Source organism: Vipera ursinii (assembly GCF_947247035.1).
Source record: "Vipera ursinii genome assembly, chromosome: 1".
Taxonomy (NCBI): Eukaryota; Metazoa; Chordata; class Lepidosauria; order Squamata; family Viperidae; genus Vipera; species Vipera ursinii.
In genome coordinates, this window is record NC_139512.1 from 350,294,855 (window position 1) to 350,321,410 (window position 26,556).

Sequence of the window (26,556 nt, forward strand, 5' to 3'; positions counted from 1 at the left end):
AACGTGTTACAGTTTCAGCTCATAATCTTATGAAACGATTTCCATTTGGGGAAAAAAAAATCAAAGATATTTTGAAAGGCTCCTTAAAAAAAAATCTTTGCTGAAAAGAAGATTTTATGAAGCAGATGGAACAGGAAATGACAGGGTATTTTTGTATCAACAGGGACTTGGTTGAATCGTTGCCTTGATACAAGGACAACCAAAGCATTTATCGTGAGATCAACTTATTATAAGCACTTCTTGTGAGATGAAGTAGCAACTAGCTATAATTTTTTAGAGGTAAATGTTAAGGTATGATTAACCTTAATGCAAGTCGTTCATTACTGACCAACACAGATATTTTTGTTCCTTACTAAGTAGGAATTTTTTTATATACTTTCTGCTCCAAAGCAGAATTTGTAGTATGTTGCACCATGATATTAGGGACGTGGTGGCTCAGTGGGTTAGGACGCTGAGCTTGTCGATCAGAAGATCGGCAGTTTGGCGGGTCGAATCCCGAGTGCCGCGTAACAGAGTGAGTGCCTGTTACTCATCCCAGCTTCTGTCAACCTAGCAGTTCGAAAGCACGTAAAAATGCAAGTAGAAAAATAGGGACCACTCTGGTGGGAAGGTAACAGCGTTCCGTGCGCCTTTGGCATCTAGTCATGCCGGCCACATGACCACGGAGACGTCCTCGGACAAGCGCTGGCTCTTTGGCTTTGAAACGGAGATGAGCACCGGCCCCTAGAGTTGGAAACGACTAGCACGCATGTGCGGGGGAACCTTTACCTTTACCTTACCATGATATTGGAGGTGGGGCGGAGAGAGAAATTTAGTATAGATGGTCCTCAAATGGCTGGCTGGGAAATTCTGGGAGTTGAGGTCCACCCATCTTAAAGTCCCCTAGGTTGAGAAACGCTAGTCTGGAATAAGAAATTTCAGAATTCAATTCCTTTGGGGCTCAGTTTTCAAGTAACTATTGGCTTCACTGAAATTCTGGCAATTGTTGCAATCTTAAGATTTCAGTACAGGTGCAGGGAACAATGCAACAGCTGTATGGAAAACAGTGGGTGATAAAATGTAATTTTGATGAATTACTCGTTAGAAGTTCGCATTGTAGGACAACACAGTGTAAACAGAGCAAGTGCCTCTGGTTTACAGTAAACTGGGCCTCTCAATATATTATTCCTGTGGATCAACTCAGTTCTGAGAAAGCAGACTCTTTTAAAAAAAGTTTAATTTACTTTACAGAATTTGCTGGCAGTTTACTCAACATTATGATTCAGCACTGGAAGAAAAAATATATATCTGATTTACAGCAATGGATGACTGATAAGTATATCTGTCAATATTTGAACTGTATTTATTTACAACTAACTATATTGTTCAAGAAAATTATAATCTCCATGACATTTCTGAATCCCTTGTTCATTCATTGAATTTTTATTTTTTATCCATCCTTGCCTATTTCTATTTATTTATTTATTTATTTATTTATTTATTTGATTTGTATACCGCCCTTCTCCCGAAGGACTCAGGGCGGTGAACAGGGACATAAATATCAAAATACCCCAAAATACAGAAATTAAAAACAAATTAAACCTTAGTGCCCAAATGCAGAAAATAAATTACATTAAAACAATAATTAAAACAAAACCCATCAGACCAGGCCGGCTTGTACAAACAAATAGGTTTTTAGGTCGCGTCGGAAGGAGCGAAGGTCGGGAGCCATCCGGAGCTCAACCGGTAAACGGTTCCACAGGTCAGGAGCACCCACAGAGAACGCCCTCCCCCTGGGGGTCACCAGACGACATTCTCCGAACGGCGGCACCCATTATTTCTATGCTTGTTTAAGTATTTTCTTTAATGTTCAGTAAAAAAATATCTCAAGATAAACTTGTGGTTTTTGTTTTCAGGAAAAGAAGAAGATTTTTGTACAATATAATTCAATTGGAGTTGTTCTGTTTATTTAGTGTTTTTTAGCCTTGGCAGTTTTAAGATGCATGCGCTTCAACTCCCAGAATTCTGGGTGCATAATTCTAGATGGGGAAGTTTGGGAGTTGAAGTTCCCCATCTTAAAGCTGTCAACTTGGAAAAATATTGGTTAGAACAAGCCTTCCCCCCACCCCAACTTTTCTTTTTTTTTCTTCTTATGATTATAATTCAAAATTATTAATTCTGAGGTTAGATTACCTGCATGCTGGTGTTCTTCTGTTTATTAGTTGAATGGAATTTTGATAGTTTGCTTTCAATCTATTTTTTAAAGTGAATGTATATACAATTGGAAGGGACGCGGTGTGGCTCAGTGGGTTAGGACGCTGAGCTTGTCGATCAGAAGGTCGGCAGTTTGGCGGGTCGAATCCCGAGTGCCGCGTAACAGAGTGAGCGCCTGTTACTCGTCCCGGCTTCTGCCAACCTAGCAGTTCGAAAGCACGTAAAAATGCAAGTAGAAAAATAGGGACCACTACGGTGGGAAGGTAACAGCGTTCCGTGCGCCTTTGGCGTCTAGTCATGCCGGCCACATGACCACGGAGACGTCCTCGGACAAGCGCTGGCTCTTCGGCTTTGAAACGGAGATGAGCACCGGCCCCTAGAGTCAGAAACGACTAGCACGCATGTGCGGGGGAACCTTTACCTTTACTATATACCAGACATGTCAAACACAAGGCCCGGGGGCCAGATCCGGCCCGCGAAGTTGTTTCATGCGGCCCGTGAAGCCATCCTGGAAACAGTGAGGGAACGGCCCCCACTGCCTTGGCCCTGGCCCAGAGACCCTCAGATCTGTCCCACTCCTGCCCAGGCCCCCATAGGCACCCTTGATGCGAATGATGTAGAGCTGGCCACGCCCACCCAGTAGGCCATACGCACTCTGGCCACGCCCACCCAGTAGGCCACGCCCACCCTGGCCATACCCACCCGGCCCTCTGAGGGCAACCGCAATGCTGATGCGGCCCTCAATGAAATTGAGTTTGACACCCCTGCTATATACAATTGACTTGAGTGACTTCCAGAGAAGACTACCATTAAAAGGGCCAAGCCAGACTTAATGCTGGAACCATTAGATTTACCGTGACTTCTGTGAAATGCAAATGGACCCTTTTGGGCCTTCGAGCAAAGAATAGTTCAAACGTCTGCCCAGCAGCATTCCTAGGGGACAATATCAAAATCTACAAGATGGCAGACAGAGTGTTGCAACTGAAGTCCCCCCCCCCCATGCCCAAATGTCCTAGGGGCATTCCAACCAACATCTAGCCACAAAACTAACAGTAACCTTTTCAACAGAGATGCATACAGCCTAACACTCTTACCTGATAATACTGAGGACAAAGTGGGATCTGAGCTCAGGGCAGTGCTGTTCATTCTGGATTTCTTTGACTCATACTTTAACCGATCTAGAGGACAGCACAGAAAAACAAATGTTTTAAAGGAAATTGCCGAGCTAAATTTCTAGATAAAGGACACCATGCAGTTAACAGTAAAGCCACGCGATCAAGAGTTTAACTAGAACACAGTAGGAAAACAGCAGAACTACAATATCCATAAAATAGTTACTCCTTGACCTATCACTTAGTGACCATTCAAAGTTATAAAGGACCCACCTGGGGGCTACTTATGACCCAGATTTCAAGTTCCAATGGTCAGATACCACCACCACCACCCCACGGTCATGTGACTGCACTTTGGTTATTCAGCAACCAGGCCACATTTAAAGTTGTTTGTAGCATCCCACGTTCATTTGACAGCATTTTACGATGGTTTTGTTGAAAGGTTAATTCCCGTGTTTGGCAAAACCAGCCCCCTACCAAACCATTGGTATACCTAAAAACTGCAGTGCTTATTTAATGACTTATCCCAAAAAAGTTTCTAAAACCAGGTCGGTTGTGTGACGCTTTACAACCCTCACAGCTTATGACCCTAAAGGCAGGTTTCATTACGGTCGTAACTCGAGAACTATCTGTACACAAAAGTCAGTGTGGAGGAAAAAAAAAATAACTTTGGGAATTTGCCAGCCTGCCAACATGCCCTAACATCTTTGTCAGGGTTGTCAAGTTTCTGACGTATGGGCTTTTCAAGTGACTCTGAGGCATTGCTAACATCGAATGTTATTGCTTGACAAGGGTCACATTTACAAAATCAAGATTGTCAGACACTGATTGGAGAGGAAAGGGTATTTATTTTTTAATATTCGATTCCTGAAAAGCCCATTACCTTTTTCAAGAGCCAAGAGAAAGTCTCGGTTTCTCTGAAGCTCCTTCATGAATTCTTCATTCTGGAGGAAGAGCGCAATCCGTTCGTCTTCCAAATACTGCTTCCATTTCTTCTCCTGATCCAATGAGCCTTGAGCCCTTTGGTTCCCAGAACTCCGTGTGCTTTGCTGACAGTTTTGGGTACTCTAGAGGTAGGTTGTGTGTTTAAAACAAAAGAAAGAAAAAGGGATCACACCTGCTGCAGACCTGTGGCAGGTTACAATTGGATGTTACAGCCCAACTGCACCCCTGGGCAACGCGTTACCCACTCTAAATAGGAAAGTTTTCTGCTTCCTACCTGCACCATATCCATTTGCTGTGGTAGGATGCGGAGAAAGTCATCCGGAAGATTCCCTAATAATGGTGGGTTCCAGTCCCTGTATCGTCTTTGTGCTTGTGAACCGATGGAATTTTGGATATCAGTTCTGCTTGGGGGCAAAAAAAAGCAAATTACAATAATATAATTCTACTTCCCTTTGGCAACTTCCAGGTGTGTAGACTTCAATTCCCAAAATTCTCATCAACGGCCATGTTGGCTATGGAATTCCGGGATCTGAAGTCCACACAGATCTGCAAATTCCAACTGTATTAAACACTGGTCTGAGACAAAGCAGGAGAATCTCTGGTCTACCAGATGGAACTGAATTACGACTCCCAGCTTTCCTCTGCTTTGTCCATGCTGGCTGAAGCTGTTGTCCGTCAAACATCTGGAGAACCACAGATGACCACACTCCCAATTCAAGCAGTTGTGGTATCTCCCTCACTAAAGTCCTATCCACAAAGGCTGGGAAAACATCTGCTGGCAATGTTTTACCGCTGGATTTCTTATCTTGAGGTGAGGTTGCTGGACCACCAGCTCTGTGATTCTGAATCTGAATGTCTACATACCTGGGTGGTGGTACTGGAGGAGTCTGCATGTATTTTCGGTCATATACATGCATGTCATAGGAAGGAGGAGAATAAACTGGTGGGGGCTCCTCATCTGAACTGTCTGGTTCCAAAGTCCGTTCCAGAATCTAAACCAAATGCGAAAAAGGTATGTGTTCATTAGAGTCCCTTTGCTGCTTACGAATACAGGTAGTCCTCAACTTATGACCAATTGCTTACCATTTGAAGCTACATCAGACCTTCCCAGAGCTACTGATGATCTGGTTTAGAAGTGCCAACACCCCACCCCACCCCATGCATAGTAATAGGATTGCATTTTGCATCGCTTGGCAACCAGCTTGTATTTATGGCCATCTCCAGCATCCTTGTAGCCATGTGACTGCGATTTAGGACATTTTTGTCACAAACTGGCATTTATTCCTAATTTCCAGCAAAATCTGCCCAATCGTGAAAATGGGTTCGCTTAACGACTGCTGTGCGAAAAGCCGTAAAATTGGGTGCAGTCACATGGCGATTCACGTTACAACTGGCACAATGTATGACCAAAATTGCAGACTCAATTATAATTGTAAGTTGAGGAGTACCTGTATCTTCAACTGATTGGGAAGTCTGCTGGAGACGATTAGCACAGAGGGAGACACAGAGTTAGAGCACTGATTCTCAGCCTTGGCAACTTGAAGAGCAAGGCTGGCTGGGGAATTCTGGGTACTGAAGTCCAGACATCTTCATGTTGCCAAGATGGAGAAACACCGAGTTAGAGAATTAGGAGGATGGGTGTTGCCAAAGAGAACTACGGGTAGTCCTTAACCGACGACCACAACTGGGCCCCAAATTTATGTTGTTAAGTGAAACAGTGGTTAAGTGAACTTTGTCCCATTTTACATTCTTTCTTGCCACAGTTGTGAGGTGAATCACTGAGGCTGTTAAGTTAGTATCACGGTTGCGAAGTGAATCTGGCTTCCTCATTGACTTTGCTTGTCAGAAGGTCGCAAAAGGGGATCACATGACACCCTGGGACACTGCAAACCATCATAAATATGAACCAGTTGCCAAGCATCTGAATTTTGATCACATGATTAAGGGGATGCTGCAATGGTCGTTAAGTGTGAAAAACAGTCATAAGTCACTTTTTTCAGTGCCATTGTAACTTCAAACGGTCACTCAGCAAATGGCTGTAAGTCAAGAGCTACCTGTATCAGCTCTGAGAAAGATTCGGAAATTCCAGTGAGACTGGGATTTTGCAAAACAGGAATTGGAGCTATAAACTCTCAGATTATGCCCTTGTAATCCACAATTCCATGAGAGAGTGCTGGTCCTCCTTCAAAAACTAGCAAGCTTGTACAAAAACAGGGTGTAGGTTGTGGGTCACGCTTGACTTTTTATGAGACATGCTGGAGTCACATTCCAAAACAAGCTAGCACGAAAATTAAATTTGATATGATTTTATTGACATTTCAGTGTGGTCTATACTAAATTATTGTTTATTGGATGATTCTGCAGGCAGACATGAAACAATTGTTCTCCTTCTGTCCCATTTTAAAAAAAAACAATTTGTTAACATTTCCTGCAAAGAACTTCTGCAAAGGGAACTTAATTCTTGCAACGCAAAATCTAAACAGATTAGAGTAACACTAAAGTGAAGACAACCTGTATCCCGGTCTGACAGATATTTAAACCTCCCTTCTTATGCCTGCTTTTACAGCACTGAAAATACCAAAATTACGAACCCCTAATGCTTGACAAGGAAAAAAGCACTGTTCACCTTGAGGTTTACCACATACACAGGCCTGAAAAATTTAGGTAAAGGGCCAACATTTTGTCCTTGAGCTACCTTGCTAGCTCCCAATCAGCCCCCACACCCAAGAAATGCTGGGATCCAGCCTGTGTTTTGGCAGGCAAGACATCTGCTGTCATCTTGCTGGGAGATTTTCACACCCTAAGTAGTTGACAGTGTGCTGCACAACCCCAAACCTACTTGCAGCTGTCTCTTTTCCCAAGCATTGGGCACATAGTCAGAGCTGTTTTCTCACTAGGGCAGTGTTTCTCAGCCTCGGCAACTTTAAGATGGGTGGACTACAACTCCCAGAATTCTGTTGCTGAGGCTGAGAAATATTGCATTAGAGAAGCCAATAGCTTATTGTGTTTCCACACAGCCACCAGCAATCTACACAAACCTTCCCAAGCTATCTGTAACTTCTTCCTGTTTCCATTCTGATCCTAATCCCACTCCCTTCAGCTGGCTAAAGGGGGAAATACTGTAACACCAGTGATGGGATTCAACCAGTTTGCACCAGTTCGGCAGAAACGGTAGCTAATTTTTTGTTGCCCAGGCCCAGCACAGATTTCCGGAAAGCGGCATCCACACAGAGAACCGGTTGTTCACATACCGGTATTTGAATCCCACCACTGTGTAACAGTATATGTGGATGACCTCTTGGGGAACAAGGAAAAAGATCCTAACTAGGGAAGAATCAGAGAAGAGAAGGGGAAGCCTTCAGTTGCTCAACGGTCAGAGAAAGAAAGTTAGAAGGACCCTCCTCTTAATTGATCAGACCATTAAAACTGGTAGCGGGAAGTTCGTACCCTCAAACTTGCAAGAATCTGTTAATGCATTCCTACAATAAAGTAGAGTTAGCTCATCTGCTTGTATTTTATGTCTGATTATCCAGGAGGGTTGACAAATGCAAAAACCAGTAATCAGTGATCAGAATGGAACGTGGTGGCTCATGTGGTTAGGACACTGGGCTGATGATCAGCAGGTTCGTGTTTGAGACCCGGTTGCTGTCAGGGGGCAGGGTGAGCTCCCGTCACACACTCCAGCTCCTGCCAACCCAGCAGTTCGAAAATGGTTGATCGCGAGTAGATAGATGGGTAGCAACTTAACGGGGACATGAAAGGAGTCCCACCTGGGCGTCCCTGGGCAACCGTGATGTCACTGTTCAATCCTTTCAACGTGGAAGCACTTCGGTGCTCCTGACATGAATGTAGTACTAGTAGTGATCAGAAAGGTGTTGTTGTTGTTCTCAGCTTGGGTTGCAAGGGTTTTGTGGCAGATTAACATAAAACCATTAGCTACCAAGGAAGACATGCCATGCAATCTTTCAGCAAGGAAGGACAGCCAAGGTGGTGGGATTAGGGAAGAACTCCTGCCAGTGGAAAAAACACAGTGGTTTTTTTTTTAATTCCTCTTGCGCTTGCTGCTGAGCCAAAAGTAAATTGGTTCAGCTGTCCAAAGAAGATGGTACTGTGAGAATATGGGGGCAGCGCCAACCCAGGAGTGATGCCAAGCTGCATGTGTGAATGCCCTCCATCGTGCCAAAGTTGCTTCTGTGTCCCACCCACCCCTTTTCTCTGCCTTTTCTTTCTTTTTTTGGCTTGTCTTTGCCATCTTGCAGAGCAGAAGGGGGGAAGGAATTATCCTTGTTCATGATTCAGGAATGCCTAAAAATCAAGTTACATAAGCAAGGAAGCAATCTTAAAAGCCTGCCCTACACCACAGTCCACAAGGGAACAAGGAGATGAGCTGACCATTTCATGATGTCATTGTGTCTTCTATATCTGTTGAGTAGGGCCGGGGTGGTGAACCTATGGCACGCATGCCACAGGTGGCACAAAGAGCCCTCTCTGTGGGCACGCGCACCATCGCCCCAGTCCTAGGCTTTCAGCTGGGTTTTATAAAACCTTTTCACTTTAGGCCTCCGCTGCTGTGTGGAAAAAAAAAGGTTCAATCAATCAATTTCAACTTCTCGGGGGGTGGGGGTAAAGGTCTTACAAAGTTGGAATTTTATTGATTGAACTTTTTAGTCCCACTCAGTCTGCCGTTACCACTGCAGCCACGGCTACCCAATGGGCCATGCCCACCCAATTGGCCACACCCACCCAATGGGCCACACCCACTCAATCGGCCATGCCCACCTGGCACCTGACAATACATAAGTGGGATTTGGGTTGCAGTTTGGGCACTCGGTCTCTAAAAGGTTCGCCATCACTGGAGTAGGGCCTTTTCAGATTCTACAACTTTAAGCTTCTGAGCATAAATTGTCTGGAAATGAAGCTGGCTTAAGAAATTTGGTTCTGGATTTCAATCCCTCCCTCTACTTTGGCCATATTTATTTATTTTATTTTATTACATTTATATACCGCCCTTTCCCGAAGGACTCAGGGCGGTTTACAGGGTGATTAAAAAAGCAAAATACAAAAGTTAAAAACAAATTTTAAAAAAATTATATGTGTCCCTGCCTAAATAAAACCCCAGTTAAAATAAGATTAATCCTCAGCCTGGGCCAGAGAGCTCGAAGAGCCAGGTCTTCAGGCCCCGGCGGAATGAACGGAGGTCAGGGGCAGTCCTCAGCTCCACTGGCAGCTGGTTCCAAAGGGCAGGCGCCCCCACTGAGAAGGCCCTATCCCTGGGTGTTACCCGCCGGAAATCTCTTACCGGTGGCACCGCACCCTGAGAAGACCCTCCCTGTGGGAGCGCACTGGACGAAGGGAACTTGATGCCGGCAGCAGGTGTTCCCTCAGATATCCCGGACCCAAGCCATTTAGGGCTTTATAGGTCATCACCAGCACCTTGAATCTCACCCGGAGGGCAACCGGAAGCCAATGCAGCTCGCGGAGTAGAGGTGTTACATGGGAGTATCGGGAAACCCCCATCACAACTCGCGCGGCTGCATTCTGCACCAGCTGAAGCCTCCGAGTGGTCTTCAAGGGCAGCCCCATGTAGAGAGCGTTGCAGTAGTCTAAACGGGAGGTCACAAGCGCATGAGTGACTGTGCGTAGGGCATCTCAGTCCAGATAGGGTCGTAACTGGCGCACCAGGCGAACCTGGGCAAAAGCCCCCCTGGTCACGGCTCCTATATGGTCTTCAAAATTGAGTCGTGAATCCAGGAGGACACCCAAGTTGCGAGCCCTATCAACGGGGGGTAACACCTCACCCCCCATCGTTAGAGATGGAATAGTCTGGTGGACCCGAGATGCCGACATGCACAGCCACTCAGTCTTGGCGGGATTGAGACGAAGCCTGTTTCTCCCCATCCAGACCTGGACCGCCTCCAGGCACCGGGACATCACGGCGAGGGCATCACTGGGTTGGTTCGGGGTGGAAAGAAAAAGTTGGGTATCATCAGCGTACTGATGATACCCCACCCCGAAACCACGAATGATCTCACCCAGCGGCTTCATATAGATGTTGAACAGGAGGGGCGAGAGAACCGACCCCTGAGGAACTCCACAAATGAGAGGCCTCGGGGCGGATTTCTGCCCTCCCGTCAACACCGACTGCGAACGGCCCAGGAGATAGGAGACCACCGTAAAACGGTGCCTCCCAACTCCCAACCCCCTGAGATGCCGCAGTAGGATACCATGACTACCTTAATCAGCGAAGTCACTGTCAGGAAGGAAGGGAGGGAGGGAGGGAAGGGAGGGAGGGAGGGAGGGAGGGAGGGAAGAGGAAGGGAAGACGGGGAGGGAGGAAGGAAAGATGAATGATAGGGAGAGAAAAAGGGAGGAAGGAAAGATGAATGATGGAGAGGGAGGGAGGGAGGAAGAAGGATTTTGTCATTTGAACTAGAAGGAGAAAGTGGCAAGATTTTTGTCAATTTCTCTTTTGTCAATTTCAGTGGCTTAAAAAAAGGGGAGTCCATCCTTTAATCTTTCCCCTCTTCTTTCAATTTTTGAAAATGAAACTGACAAAGAGACATATTTCACTGTTTTATCATTTTTTGGACTTTGTTTAAAAGGGGGGGAAAGCCCAGTGTTTCACTGTTTCACATGGAAAATGAATGTCCAGTGACAAGAGGATAGCTGGCATCTTTGCCACATGCAAAGTAGCCAACTAGAAACAGAGAAATGAAATGCAGCAGACAAACTGGACTGCACTTCTTCATGTGCTGAGAGCCCCAAAGGTGTTTTGGGGCACAACCTGGATTTGTATCTGTTCCATATTCTATAGAAGATAATATTTGTACTTCTCCTTCATTGATAATATTTATAGCTCAGAGTTGAACTGTGGGGTCCTTGGTGCTTTCTGAGGACTGGTGAAGTTACCTGGTTTAGTAATGAAAAGTCTGGAGGAAAAACAACCAAGCTCAGCGAGTACCAAGGCCCAGATTCAATCTGCACAAACACCTGTGTTGCCACTCAAATCCCAGGTCATGTCCGTTAACTCCAAAAGCTTTCTCTTTTTCAGCAGCACCCTTCAGGTAAACCCAATCCTCCTCTCTCCTGTAAAACCTGACATTTAACTCATGGTTTTTCCTCTGCCACCCAAGTTCAGATATTTCCTTTTGCCATTGTTTAAATGGTGAATCAGTTACTAAAACACTTATTGTCTGGAACAAAGCCTGGTGCCTTAACCACTAGACCAGGGGTAGGCAACCACGGCTCTTTTATGATTCATGGACTTCAACTCCCAGAATTCCTGAGTCAGCTATGCTGACTCAGGAATTCTGGGAGTTGAAGTCCATGAGTCATAAAAGAGCCGAGGTTGCCTACCCCTGCACTAGACCAACAATAATTGTGACAGTGAACATAAGAATTAAATCAAAAGAGAACAAAGATTACAAAGAATAATAATAGACAGTAGTATAATAACTTAAGGACAGCATAAGGGGACAATTTAATCACTTTTAACCCAAGGACAATTTAATCACTTCCTCACATTGTGGCAACCTTACACTTGCTATACATTTGGGATCCATCATTACCAAAGGGAGACTGGAGGACATTCTTGGGGTTTGGTGGTAAAATAATTTTGGGAAGAGTTAGGTACTATCCTGACCATTATTTTAATTTCCCACAATGCTATCATGGTCATCTGAAGCAATTAAAATGGAAGGCACTTGGGTCTAGTTGGAGAAACACCACCCTATGGGCAAATACAATTAGCACAAAAGAAAAATCGCCCTGAAAATCTTTCCTCAAACTTACAGCCAAACTTGCAACTACAGGTAGTCCTCACCTTACGACGACAAATGAGCACAAAATTTCTGTTGCTAAGCGAGACAGTCAAGTGAGTCTTGCCCCATTTTACGACCTTTCTTGCCACAGCTGTTGAGTGAAACTGGCTTCCCTACTGACTTTGTGAGAAGGTCGCAAAAGGAGATCCCTCGACCCCAGGACACTGCAACATAAATACATGCCAGTTGCCAAGCATGCAAATTTTCATCACGTGACCATGGAGAATGGTGCAACTGTTGTAAGTGTGAACAACGGTCATAAGTCACTTTTTTTTCAATGCCAGTGTAACTATGAATGGTCACTAAACAAATGGTTGTAAGTTGAGAACCCTCTGTATTTCAAACATGGGGAAAATTTACCTCAGGAGGAATACTGTCGTCGGAATCTGAGCTCTCATCACATTCACTGCAGTCCAAATTCATCTGTAGCAGTTGATCGATGGTGGCATCTACTGCACCGTTGTTGGCCCTCAAGACACATTCAATGATGTCATAATCCATGTTGGGGAACATGGTCTTGAAATCCTCCATCGCCTGGTTAAACTCCAGCCTCCGTACTTGCCTTGCGGGGCGGCTATTGTTAAGTTCTTGAGCGGAAGAGCTGTTCCTTGAGCCGCCATTGCTGCTGCTCCGTCGGAACAGACTTGTCATTTTGGATAACCGTTTTTGGAAAATGTTTAAACTTTTTCAAATCGGCTTTTGAGGTAGGAAAAGGAAGAACCGGGAGAAGTAATTTATAAATCCAAGGAGAAGGCGGGGTGAGGTACAATCTGCCTTCCAGTTTTCTGGTCAAGAAGAAGCTAGGCAAACGACTTGCAGCACGACTGGCCGATAATCCACCACAAAATGGCGGCACATCGGAGATGGCGAAACAAGATGGAGCCAAAGAAGCATGCAGAGTTTCAGCCCTGGATCGATCCACGACAGGCGGCAATTGGTAGAGAAGGACTTCTTCAGAGATATAAGAGTGTCCAAAGCCCCAAATGCATTTCTTTTACTGAAAAATGAAGAAATCTGTTATCAAAAAGCTATAAGCCACATTATAATAAAGAAAGCTGATATCAATATCTCTCAAACCCTCCCTTATATGAGACTTTTCTGTAGTTCAGCAGAACTTGAGATAAGTTTGCAGAAAGAAATTCCTGATTATTATTTTTTTTAAAAAAATTCTGCCACAGATAATCCTCGACATACAACAGTTCATTTCAGTGACTGTTTGAAGTTACAACAGCACCGAAAAAGTGAGTTTGGGCAGTTTTTCACATTTATGACTATTGCAGCATTCCATGGTCACATGATTAAAATCCAGACACTTGGCAACTGACTCATATTTATGACAGTTGCAGTGTCCTGGGTTCATTTGATCACCTTTTGTGATCTTCTAACAAGCAAAATCAAAGGACAAGCCAGATTCACTTAACAACCATGTCACTAACTTAACAACTGCAGTGATTCACTTAAAAACTGTGGCAAGAAAGTTTGTAAAATGGGTCTCACTTAGCAACAGAAATTTTGGGCACAATTGCGATGATAAGTTGAGGACTACCTGTATTTTGAAATATTGTATACAGTGAGGCAGATTTTGGGGACTAAAGGATAACAAACATCATTACTAAAAAGCAGGAATCCTCAGGATAAGAAATCTTTCTTCTACCTAAATACAATGGCTTAATAAAATTTCAATTCTAGTTAGAATTTAGAATGTTTATTTAAAGATACAGGTAGTCCTTGGTTTAAAAACAAGATTAGTTCCTAAGTCTGCCTTCTAAGTCAAATTTGTACATGTTGGAACTCATATTTATGGACTGCCTATTGCAGGTAGTCCTCAACGAATGACCTTTTTTTGCCGTGGTTGTTAAGCAAACCACTGCAGTTATTAAGTGAATCATGAGGCCGTACTTTGCTTGTGTGTAGCCACCCGGGAAGGCTGCAAATGGCAGTCACATGAGCCCGAGATGCTGCAAAAGTTGGCTGCCAAGGGCCCAAATTTTGATTATAATGACCATGAGGATGCTGATGGTCATAAGTGTGAGGACTAGTCATAAGTCACATTTCTCAGTACCATTGTAACTTCGAATGGATGCTATGCAAATGGTTGTAAGTCAGGAACTGCCTATAACTTGTTCCACTGTGTAACATGCACAGACAAAATCATCGCCACCACTTATCAGCTGCGGCTTAGGATGGTCCACCATTCAGAGGCCAGTCTAGAAAAGGACCAGATAGGTCTACAGCCCAAAGCAGAAGGAAATCAGTGCCCAGGGGATGGAAAATATGTATCATGCTCCCACCAGTCTAAAGCAGCTAAGAGATGTTAAATTGATCCCACTCCCTATGAATCACTTGAGAAACATACTGGATAGGGAACTCCATTAGATGTGCTCATGGTAAAATTATCGTAGCTGATTGCCTGTCTAAATGGAAAAGTCTACTTTAATACTAGAACAGGTAGACAATTTTAAGTTGTCTGAGACTTGATAGAAAACACATACAAGGAACTTACCCAAACATCTGGAGAAGACCCAGATAATTGTTTTATTGACCATAGTTTTTGTCACTGACTCCAAGCCTCAAGGGCAAAGTATCTGCGTGTCCAATGTGCATGCTTTTCTGTACAATATATTGTTTCTCTCAGTAGTCAAAGGTTTTTTTTCTGCAACATTCCAATATAGAACTAATAGGCCCATTTCATTGACAGTCTCACTGTGCTTTTGTGTCAGATCCCAAACACTCCTGAACAATTTATCAAGCAGTGAAATCCACAGCTTAGCAGACTGGAATAACACCCCACCCACCCACCCATCCGCCCACTCAAACTCACATGTTAAAAGTCTATAGCTCAGATCCACAATGAATACCTCAGATCCACAAGAGGAAACAAAAATCATTCAATTTCCATCAAGCGGCAGGTAGGAGATTTCAGAACTCAAAAGAGGTAACAGAACTTTACATTTTATAAAACGCAAAGATGAAATAAAACCATCAGAAAGCAATTGGAAATAAGATGGATGGTTATGTAAATCTTATAAATAAATAAACTTACTATGTGAGTGTCTTATGCACTAAAATGCTCTTCTTGTGCCTATCATTCATGTTCCTAATCTAACTGCAGCCCTCAACTACTTGGAATATTCTTAGATATTTTATGGAGTAAATAAGCTCTGGTGAAGAGCATCCACAGTATGGCAATAACTCTTCAAGAATATTGCGGTTTTGATTTGCATATTTATCTGTTTTATTACCTGAAGTGTTCAAAGTATTCTATATCCCTGTGGCACTGTCATTACATATACAGCCCACTGCGAAGTTCAGTTGAGATGAACAAGGTAAAACCATATATTCAAATTTAAAGTAATAAATATTAACAAGGCCCCCTAAAAATAATTCAAAGAAAATAAGGGCAGTACACATAGTCCTCAACTTACAACTAAAACCGGACCAACTGCTGAACAATGATGGTTGTAAAGCAAGCTGCACCCCATTTTACGACCTTTTCTGCAATGTTTGTTAAGCAAATCACTGCACTTATTAAGTGAATCACTCAGTCCTTCAGCAAATCTGGCTTCCCTCATTGATTTTGCTTCTTGAAGCCAGCTGGGAAAGTCACAAATAACAATTCACCTGCAACAGTTGTAAATTCATGCTGGTTGACAAGCACCTGAATTTTGATCAAATGACAGTTATAAGTGCAAAGTCAGGCTATAAGTCACATTTTTCAGTGTCATTATAACTTTAGTCATTAAACAAATAGTTGTATCTCAAGGACTACCTGTATTATGGTTTTATCTTAAATGTCTTCCTTTCTTACTTTAAACCTATTTTCCTTTAAACCTATTTTGCATTTCTCCATTAATAAATGATTGGAGGAGCTCAACCTTCTCCATGTTGGAGGTACTTAAGGGGATCTATTTGAGGGTAGGGGGAAGCAGGCAATTACTGTTACCCCTGATCTCTTCACCAGTACCCACCCCTTAAGACAACTGCCTGCCTTGGTCTAACAGTCTTGGAATTTTAGGAGCTAAGAGCTGAAAAATTTATTTATTTATTTATTTGATTTATATACCGCCCTTCTCCTGAAGGACTCATACCTTTAAAAGTATATTTTGAACATGAAAAAGATTCTCAAGGCCACGTCACCATCTCACTCCTCCAATAATTCTGAACGAACAGCTTCTAGTCAAGGCAGAGAGAGAGATTCTTCCATTGTCTGACCACAAGGATGGAGACAACAGCAACCTGCAAAAAAGAGCAATGTCATTTCAGAGATTATTGCATGTATGTCAAAATCCAGCTCGAGAAGCCAAATAAAACTCCAGATTCATTCCGTCTCCAAAAATCTTACTCTTTATCGAATACACTGCATAGTAATGTCAAAGCAAAGCTAACTCTGAGCTTCCAACCCCAATTCATACGTAGACTTAAACAATAATTTTCTCAGCCAATTCCGCCAACGTCCTACATAGTCCACATGAACAAGTTCACTTTGCTATGGGAACTGTCTGCTTTACATCCACACCTGTTATGGTGTCCTTGAAAAGGTTTCAGGCTCTCACGGTCTTTAGCGGAATCGTAGAAGTTTCGTTTCTCCATCTAAGCCACTCAAAATTAACACCTCTCCCCTTACTCTAAAGGCAAGTTGAAACGCAGAGCATGTAGCTGCCAAGTTTTCACCCTTGACAATGTAATTTATGAATGTGGGCAAAAAAATAAAATTTACAACAACAATCCACAGCTCAGTTGCTGGTTTAAATGTGTGTACGCTGGTCAGATGACAAACATCAGGGCAAGGAAATGAAGCTATTACATCAGTACAGACAATCCTCAACTTACAACCATTTGTTCAGTGAACATTTAAAGTTAAAAGAGCACTGAAAAAAGTGACTTATGGCTGTTTTTCACACTTATTTATTTATTTATTTATTTATTTATTTATTTATTTATTTATTTATTTATTTATTTATTTTTGGGACTTATATGCCGCCCTATCTCCCGAAGGACTCAGGGCGGCTAACAACAATAAAAAACAACAATACAAAAATTAAAAAAGAATTAAATAACAGCCCCAAAATAAATTGACTACAGAGTTAAAAATTAAAACATATTTAAAAACCCCATCATCAATCCAGGTCAGCCTGATGGAAGAAAAAAGTTTTGAGGTCGCAGCGAAAGGACCGGAGGTCCGGGGCCATCCGAAGCTCAAGGGGGAGTTGGTTCCAAAGGGCTGGTGCTCCCACTGAGAAGGCCCTCCCCCTGGGGGTCGCCAGCCGACATTGTCTGGCCGACGGCACCCTGAGGAGGCCCTCTCTGTGTGAGCGCACTGGGCGATGGGAAGCCGTCCCCGGTAGCAGACGGTCCTGACTGTTGCAGCATCTTCATGGTCACGTGACCAAAATTTGGATGCTTGCTAAGTGGTTCATATTTATGACGGTTGCAGTATTCCAGGGTCACGTGATCACCATTTGTGACTTTCTGACAAGCAAAGTCAGTGGGGAAGCCAGATTCAATTGTGTTACTAACTTAACAACTGCAGTGATTCACTTAACAAGGTGGCAAGAAAGTCATTAAATGGGGCAAAACTCACTGAACAAATGTCTCACATAGTAACAGAAATGTGGGGCTCAATTGTGGTCGTAAGTCAAAGATTATCTGTATTGAATCTCTCGCGGTTACACACACACACATGGACATATATGCGTATACACACACACACACACACACACACACACACACACATATTTCTGCCATATGCTAAATAAAATAAGTAAAATAAAATTTCCAGAAACAACTGGAAATAGGCAATCAAATTTGATTCAAGTTTGAGACATGGACGGGACATTGCCAATCATATAGAAAAAGCGGGGAGCTGGCGTCATGACACAGCTGACCCCCGCTCTGTGCCTTGCCCTTAGATTAATACTTCATAACTCAATAACCTTTGGGAGATCTGTTCCCATGAATGTATTTTAGCTGGTTATGGAATGATCCATTTTTGAGGTTTACATGAGGCACTGAACCATAAACGAACGAAGCAACAGCCACATAATTAGCACGCCACGCAAATGCCATCACTCTAGATTTAATTGCTCTAGTCACATGAATCCTGTCAGAAATTAGATTGTATAACAATCCTAATAACCAAGAGGGTCCTAAGAGGGTCTTTTAAAGAAGATTCAAACATGTTGATGATGAAGAGGAGGAAGAGGAGGACGCTGCCCATCGCAGAACAATTCTGTTCACTGCATAGTAACAAAAAATATAAGAAAAACAGCTAACCCTCTTTGTACAGGTAGTCCTCGAGTGATGACAATTGACCCCGAAATTTCTGTTAAGCGAGACAGTCGTTAAGTGAGTTTTGCCCCATTTTATAGCCTTTCTTGCCACAGTTGTTAAGTGAATCAGTGCAGTTAGTAACATGGTTGTTAAGTGAATCTGGCTTCCCCATTGACTTTGCCTGCCAGAAGGTCACAAAAAGGGATCATGTGACCCCGGGACACTGCAACCTTCTTAAACTAATCAAGGAGAGAAGCAACTTGGAACTAAGGAGAAACTTCCTGACAGTTAGAACAATTAACCAGTGGAACAACCTGCCTCCAGAAGCTGTGAATGCTCCAACACTGGAAGTTTTTAAGAAGAGACTGGACAGCCATTTGCCTGAAATGGTACAGGGTTTCCTGCCTGAGCAGGGAGTTGGACTAGATGACCTCCAAGGTCCCTTCCAACTTTACTATTATGAAATACATGCCACTTGCCAAGTGTCCAGATTTTGATCTCGTAACCATGGGGATGTTGCAATGGTTGTGTGAAAAATGGTCATAAGTCGTAGCTTGGAACAGTCACTAAATGAACTGTTGTAAGTCGGGGACTGCCTGTCCTAAGGAGCAGGTTGATTATACACTCACCAATTCTCCTTTTTTTGCATTTATGACAACACTGCAGCCGTCATAAATATGAGTCAGTTGCCAAGCATCTGAATTTTGGTCACATGATCATGCGGACGCTGCAACAGTTGTTATTTATACATTGTATTTGTTTATTTATAAAATGTATTGGCCGCCCATCTTACCATAAGGTAATGCTGGGTGGTTTACAGCCAAAAAAGATACAGGATATATACATTAAAACATAAATAGACTAAAAGCAAGAATTAAAAACCAAGGACACGTGGGGAGGGCAGGGGCAAAATGCGGGCTGGGGGATCTGTTGTTATTCGATCAAAAGTAGATTTTCACACTACTTGTTAGTGTGAAAACATTCATAAGTCACTTTTTTCCAGTGCTTTTGCCACTTCAAACGGTCACTAAACGAATGGTTGTTAAGTTGAGGGCTACCTATAGTGAATCTACAGCACACAATTAACTTCAAGCCGACCAACAGCCCACTTGCCTAGTGTCCCATCAGTCTCTGCTCTGAAAATTGCTGGCAAGTTTTCATTTTGACCAGAACCACCGTGCGTTTTTAATAACAACAACAGAACTAGAAGGGACCCTGGAGGTCATCTATCCAACCCCCTGCTCAGGCAGGAAACCCTATACCAGGGGTAGGCAACCTCGGCTCTTTTATGACTCATGGACTTCAACTCCCAGAGTTCCTGAGCCAGATGACTCAGGAATTCTGGGAGTTGAAGTCCACGAGTCATAAAAGAGCCGAGGTTGCCTACCCTTGCCCTATACCATGTATTCTTCTCTGTCATTTCTTTGGCATGAGCTTTCTAATTGAGGCCCTTGCCTCTTTAGCTGCTCTACGAGGTCACCTCTTCCCGTTAAAGCAAGGGTCTTCAAAACCTGGCCCTTTTATGACTTGTGGACTTCAACTCTTACTCTTGGGGCTTGAATTTAATTTAATTTAATTGTTTTAATTGATTTTAATTTTTTGTATTTCATGGTTTTAACTGCCCTGTAAACCGCCCTGAGTCCTACGGGAATAGGGCGGTATACAAATTCAATAAAATAAATAAATAAATAAATAAACTCCCAGAATTCCTCAGCCAGGCAAGCTAGCTGAGGAATTCTGGGAGTTGAAGTCCACAAGTCATAAAAGGGCCAAGTTTGAAGACCCCTGTGTTAAAGGATTAAGTGAATGTGACTTAGACATCAACCCACAGCTGACGGGGTTTTGAGATTTACACAACATGGCTCCTCAGGGAAGCCATTTGTAGTATCCTGCAGTCATATGACCACATTTTACCATGGTTTTGACGAAAACTGGCATGTACTTCCAGCTTTTGGCAAAACTGGCCCATAGAGAACCATTGGTTTGCTTATTAACCACAGCATTTGCCTTGCGACCACGGAATGATGGCCAGATTCCATTATGGTCATAAGTCAAGGGCTACTTGTAGATAGGAACCCAAACTCTCACAGTGAGCTACCATGTCTGAAGACTGACTTAAATCTAGATCGTCTTAATCCTAGTTTAACACCATAAGCCAATGGCAAAAACTTAGAACCAAATCCTGGTAAATTAGATTTTGAAGCATAGTTTGCTGAACAAAACATATCATAGTCAGCCAGTTTGCACAGAGGACAATGCTGAATGAACGGGCTTATCTATTATGATAAAAGCAAACAAACCACACTGTGGTTTCTGAAGTGCAAACCAGGCCCTCCTTTGGCTTGGCATGTGGGAGATTCCTCTCTTTGCAATTAAAACAAAGATCAAGCTCACTTTAGAATGATTCTTTCTCTGAGGAACCAATGTTTATTCAGCTTATAATTCTCAATTTTGGATCTGACTTCAGGGAAGAGTCCAAGAAAATTGAACATTTCCTCATAAATCTCCAGAGCTTTGTTGTTGCAAGCTGGGAAATGTGCCAAAAAGGTTTTGAAACAACCTCATTAGCTGGGAAGTAAAGGGATGTTAATCTGATGGCAGACTGCACTCAATTAAAGAAACATCTCCAAGGTACAGGTAGTCCTCGACTTAGGACCATAATTTATCCTAAAATTTCTGTTACCGGAAAGGTTGGCAAACCCTGGTCTAGTCCAACCTCCTACTCAAGCAGGAGACCCTGTACCACAGCTATACCACACCTCACACCTAGGACTTTCTGTATAAATGCAGCATAGTATTCCCCTTTCAGTGTGACTGCATCAAACTGTAGATCAGAGGTCCCCAACCTTTTGGGCACCAGAGGCCGGTTCCGTGGAGAGAGGTTTTTCCACGGACCTGAGAGTACGTGGTTTTGTGTGCTGCCTGCATCCCATGGATGAGGCTTTGTTTGTCTGGACCGGATACTGGCATGCTGCAGCCCGGTACCACTCCATGGACCGGTGGTTGGGGACCCCTGCTGTAGATCACATTGTGACCGGCTGTGAGGGCATACACTAATCTAGAATCTGGTTGGGTTTTTTTTAAGATAAACGATGCTGTGCTTCAGTGATTAGATGGCTTAGACCAGGGGTGTCAAACTCAATTTCATTGAGGGCCGCATCAGCATTGCGGTTGCCCTCAGGGGGCCGGGTGGGTGTGGCCAGGGTGGGCGTGGCCAACTGGGTGGGCGTGGCTAGAGTGCATATGGCCTACTGGGTGGGCGTGGCCAGCTCTACATCGTTCGCATCAAGGGTGCCTATGGGGGCCTGGGCAGGAGTGGGACAGATCTGAGGGTCTCTGGCAGAAGGAGGGTCTCTGGGCCAGGGCCAAGGCAGTGGGGGCCGTTCCCTCACTCTTTCCAGGATGGCTTCGCGGGCCACATGAAACCACTTCGCGGGCCGGATCCAGCCCCCGGGCCTTGTGTTTGACATATCTGGCTTAGACATTAGTATTTGAACATACCGGTAGATCTTTTTAACATTTATATTTTACTGTGTTTTTGTATTGTATTAAGGGCAGGACAAGAAGCAACGGATGGAAACTAATCAAGGAGAGAAGCAACCTACAACTAAGAAGAAATTCTTTCACAGTGAGAACAATTAACCAGTGGAACAATGTGCTTCCAGAAGCTGTGAATGCTCCAACATTGGAAGTTTTTAAGAAGAGACTGGTCACTCACTTGTCTGAAATGGTATAGGGTTTCCTACCTGAGCAGGGGGTTGGACTAGAAGACCTCCAAGGTCCCTTCCAACTCTGTTCTTCTATTCTATTCTATTTACTAGTCTAAGTGAAATGTTTATACAATCTCTTCTTGAAAACCACGAATGATGGAGCACCTACAGCTTCTGGGGGCAAGTTGTTCCATTGATTAATTGTCCTGTCAGGAAATTCTAGGCTGGAGCTTTGTTTAATGACCTTCCAACCATTTCTTCTTGTCCTGCCTTCAGGTATCTTGGAGAATAGGTTGACTCTCTCTTCTCTGTGACAGCACCTCAAGTGCTGGAAGATTGCTATCCTATCACCCACCCGCCCCCCTTCTCTTTGTTAGACTAGAGCAGGGGTAGGCAACCTTGGCTCTTTTATGACTCGTGGACTTCAACTCCCAGAATTCCTGAGCCAGCCATGCTGAGGAGAAAGGGAGAGATTTCCATGCTGAGCCATGCTGGCTCAGGAATTCTGGGAGTTGAAGTCATAAAAGAGCCAAGGTTGCCTACCCCTGGACTAGACATACCCAGTTCCCACAAATGTTCCTCATCGGGAAAGCTCACCAGTGGCACCCAAAAGATCTTTGCTGAGCATCTGGAATTCAGGCAGATACATTCTCAAACATGGAACTCCCACTAGAGAGTGGTTGCACATGTAACGCAGCTAGCAATTCTCAACAATATGAGGAATAATTCTCCTTGCTCCAAAATATAATAATCTGGGGAGAAGTCAATATTAAGCCCTAATAAGCAGGCATATGCATAGAATGAAGGCTATTGGTTTGTGCTTAAACTGTAAGCCGCCCTGAGTCTTCGGAGAAGGGCGGGATATAAATGGGATTTAAATAAATAAAAATAAATAAATAAATTTATGAGAAGAGTAACCTCAAAGTCCTGCCAGAAATTGTTGGGTATTGAAGGGTTTCTTCTAACTCATTTCAGCTCTTATTGCTACACACACACACACAGAGTCTGCCTAATCAATACACAGATTGTTCCCCCCCCCGTCTGCTACGCCTGCTGCCAGCCCCCACTCTCCAGATCAAAGCCATATTGTCCTCTTCCTGCATTTGTCCACCAGCACCTCTTTCCAAGTTCTTAAACACATGTTTCTCCTACGCACCCAAGCCATGGAAAACTGTTCATTCACAGCATTTGGCATTCAGACAGGTTTTACCCATAAAAGCTCCTACGTGCCTCATTCAAAGCTTTTTTTATTCGGTCTGGGCCTTTCACAGTTGGAAATTCTCAACCATGCGCCGTAAGAGACCACAAACGCAACTCGTGATTCCAGCCTCGAAGCGGGCAGGGTGCTTCTCTCAGGACAACTGAACGGGGCAGCTGGAGAGAGACAAAAGAAGTCTCTTTTCACATGCTGAAAGGAGTTCAGCTTCCCCAAATCTCCTGCCTGTTTTTCTGATCCAAGACCGGAAAGACCGATTGGAGCTAGAAATGCTAGTTGGCCCTAGAGACTTTCCATTACAAGCCTACATTAATACATGAAGTATTAGGGCCACTTTATAAAGACTTGGTAAGACCGCCCTTGAAATATCGCAATCCGTTTTGGTCACCACTATGCAAAATGGATGTTGAGAGTGCAAAGAAGAGCAACAAAGATGATTAGGGGGATGGAGGCTAAAACACATGAAGAACAATTGCGGGAACTGGGTATGTCTCGTCTAGTCAAAAAAAGGACTAGGGTTGATATGACAGCAGTGTTCCAATATTTGAAATCAGCTAAGTATGCCACAAAGAAGAGGGGGCCAACCTACTCCCCAAAGCACCAGAAGGTAGGACAAGAAGCAATGGATGGAAAGTAATCAAGGAGAGAAGCAACCTAGAGCTAAGAAGAAATTTCCTAACAGCGAGAAGAATTAACCAGTGGAATGGCTTGCCTTCAGAAGTGGTGGGTGCTCCTTCACTTTTAAGGCTTTTAAGAAGAGACTGGATAGCCACTGGAATGGTATAGGGCCGTGGTGGCGAACCAATGGCATGCATGCCACAGGTGGCACGCAGAGCCCTCTCTGTGGGCGCGCGTGCTGTTGTCCCAGTCCTAGGCTGGGGCAACCCAGTCCTAGCTGGGTTTTATAAAACCTTTTCACTTTAGGCCTCCGCTGCTGTGTGCAAAAAAACACAACAGGTTCAATCAATCAATCAATCAATTTCAACTTCTTGCGGGAAAAAAAAAGATCTCGCAAAGTTGGAATTGATTGAACTTTTTAGTCCCACGCAGTCTGCCGTTACCACCGCAGCCACGCCCACCCAATGGGCCACGTCCACCCAATGGGCCATGCCCACCCAATGGGCTACCCCCCCGGCACCCAACGGGTTGCAGTTTGGGCAGTTTGGGCACTCGGTCTCTAAAAGGTTCGCCATCACTGATATAGGGTCTCCTGCTGGAGTAGGGGGTTGAACTAGATGACCTCAAAGATCCCTTCCAACTCCGTTATTCCATTACCTCTCCCTGCCACCCTTTCTCAAATTGCTCTGCAACTTACTAGAACAGCAAAACTCAGAGTTCCAACTCCTGTTGGTTGTTGTTGTTGTTATGGAGGACTATACCACAATGCCATCAAAAGCCCAATTCCCCAGATACATATAAGGGAGAGATGGAAAAGCGGGAAGCCCATTCAAATGAAACTACAGGTAGTCCTCAACTTACAACCATTTGTTGAGTGACCATTCAAAGTTACAACAGCACTGAAAAAGTGACTTACGACCATCCCAAAGGTGCTTTTTCAAGAGGCAACTGGACTTGTGTTTTTTTTTGAAGACATTTCACTTCCTATCCAAGAAGCTTCTTCAGCTCTGACTGGATGGTGGGGAATGGGAGGATTTATACTCCTTGCGCCTGGTCTGCAAAGAGGGGTCAAAGAGGCCATCTATGTCAAAATTGAACAGCCCTCTCTCAGTAGAGGAGGAGAGATACGACATCATCCGGTCTACAACACAGTCCTTTCAGCAGTTCCAGGAAGGCTCCACGCCCATTTGTACCGCACAGGTGACCCTGAAGACACAGATAAACCTCCAGGTGGCCTCAATGACTCTCTAAAAGAATGCAAATGGCCAAATGTCTGCAAGGAGTATAAATCCTCCCATTCCCCACCATTCAGTCAGAGCTGAAGAAGCTTCTTGGATGAGAAGTGAACCATCTTTAAAAAACACCCAAGAAAGTCCAGTTGCCTTTGGGGCAACCATGACCTGGATGACTGAGAATCTCCATAGACATTCGACTTATGACCATTTGATCACATGACCAACATCCCCATGGTCATGTGATCAAAATTCAAACACTTGGTCCATATTTACGATGGTTGCAGTGTCCCAGGGTCATGTGATTGCCATTTGCAACCTTCAAAGCTGGCTTCTTACAAGCAAAGTCAAAATGGGAGGGTGGATTTGCTTAATGACTCCTTAATTGACTTAACAACTAACCACTGCAGTGATTTGTTTAACAACCACAGCAAAAGGTTATACAATCTGTGACTCACAAATTCTAGTCACAGTTCTGATCACAAATCAAGGATTGCTTATATGCTTTTTGCTGCTAAGCCTACCTAAAATTGCCTGATAATGCAATAAATCATGGTTGGATTTGTTATTGCGGTTTCATAGTTTTAATGAAAGCTAAGATTCTTCGTTTAATGACAGGCCTATCAACAACTGGAAACCCAGTTGCTTTCAAGGCAGATCCAATAGGCCTGAAAAACCAAATCTAGGGCAAGTACTGAGCAAGTAAGCTATAAAAATACAGACTCCTTGCACCCAGCTTTGAGTGTGTGCATAGGCATGTCCAGGTAGCTTGACAACCATACAAAAACAATCCATCGACTTGTTATTTGGCTGGCATGCATATTTGTTGTATGATAAGAAGGTAGATAATGTATTTAAAGTGCATATTTTAAGACAGGCATTGTTGAGAGTTTGGAAGAAGTATAGACATAAGTTAGACTGCAAGATGCCATTGTGGGCAATTCCAAAACACGCAATAGAAAACATAAATGTTGGTTTCAAACACGATGTGACTACGTACAAGGAGATTTTAAGCTTGGAAAGAAGTGTCTGGTGTTTAAAATCGTATAACCTCTTGCGAGATGAGAAGATTGTTCAAACTTGGTTTCAATATACTCAGTTACGGGCCAGGTGGAAAGAAGATCAGAAAACTGGTTTTGCAATGATTGACGAAAATTTGATAAAGCAAATTAGAAATCAGGGTCCAGCACATATCAAACGAATATATCTTGCATTGATAGAAATTGACTCAGAAACAGAACTTGTTAAAGATTGTATGATAAAATGGGCCCAGAATATCCAAGAAGTTATTACAATGGATACGTGGGAAAAGATCTGGGTGAGGAACGTAAAATTTACACAAGCTCAAAACTTAAGAGAGAACTTTTATAAAATGTTTTATAGATGGCATTTAGATCCAAAAAAGCTTGCAAGTATGTATCCGAACTATCAGCCAAAATG

At 43.5% G+C, this 26,556-nt stretch overlaps 1 protein-coding gene across 1 annotated transcript in view; it reads right to left on the reverse strand.

Annotated features, from left to right (window-relative positions):
• The window catches only part of CUEDC1 (CUE domain containing 1), a 100,726-nt gene that overhangs the window by 13,413 nt on the left and 60,757 nt on the right, over positions 1–26,556 (reverse strand). Inside the window, exons 2-7 of the mRNA XM_083379838.1 lie at positions 16,159–16,306; positions 12,431–13,067; positions 5,115–5,242; positions 4,525–4,651; positions 4,189–4,372; positions 3,288–3,371 (exon numbers count right to left, since the gene is read on the reverse strand). Coding sequence (XP_083235964.1) covers positions 3,288–3,371; positions 4,189–4,372; positions 4,525–4,651; positions 5,115–5,242; positions 12,431–12,721 — 814 coding nt within the window. The 5' untranslated portion in view covers positions 12,722–13,067; positions 16,159–16,306. The remainder of the gene's footprint in view (positions 1–3,287; positions 3,372–4,188; positions 4,373–4,524; positions 4,652–5,114; positions 5,243–12,430; positions 13,068–16,158; positions 16,307–26,556) is intronic.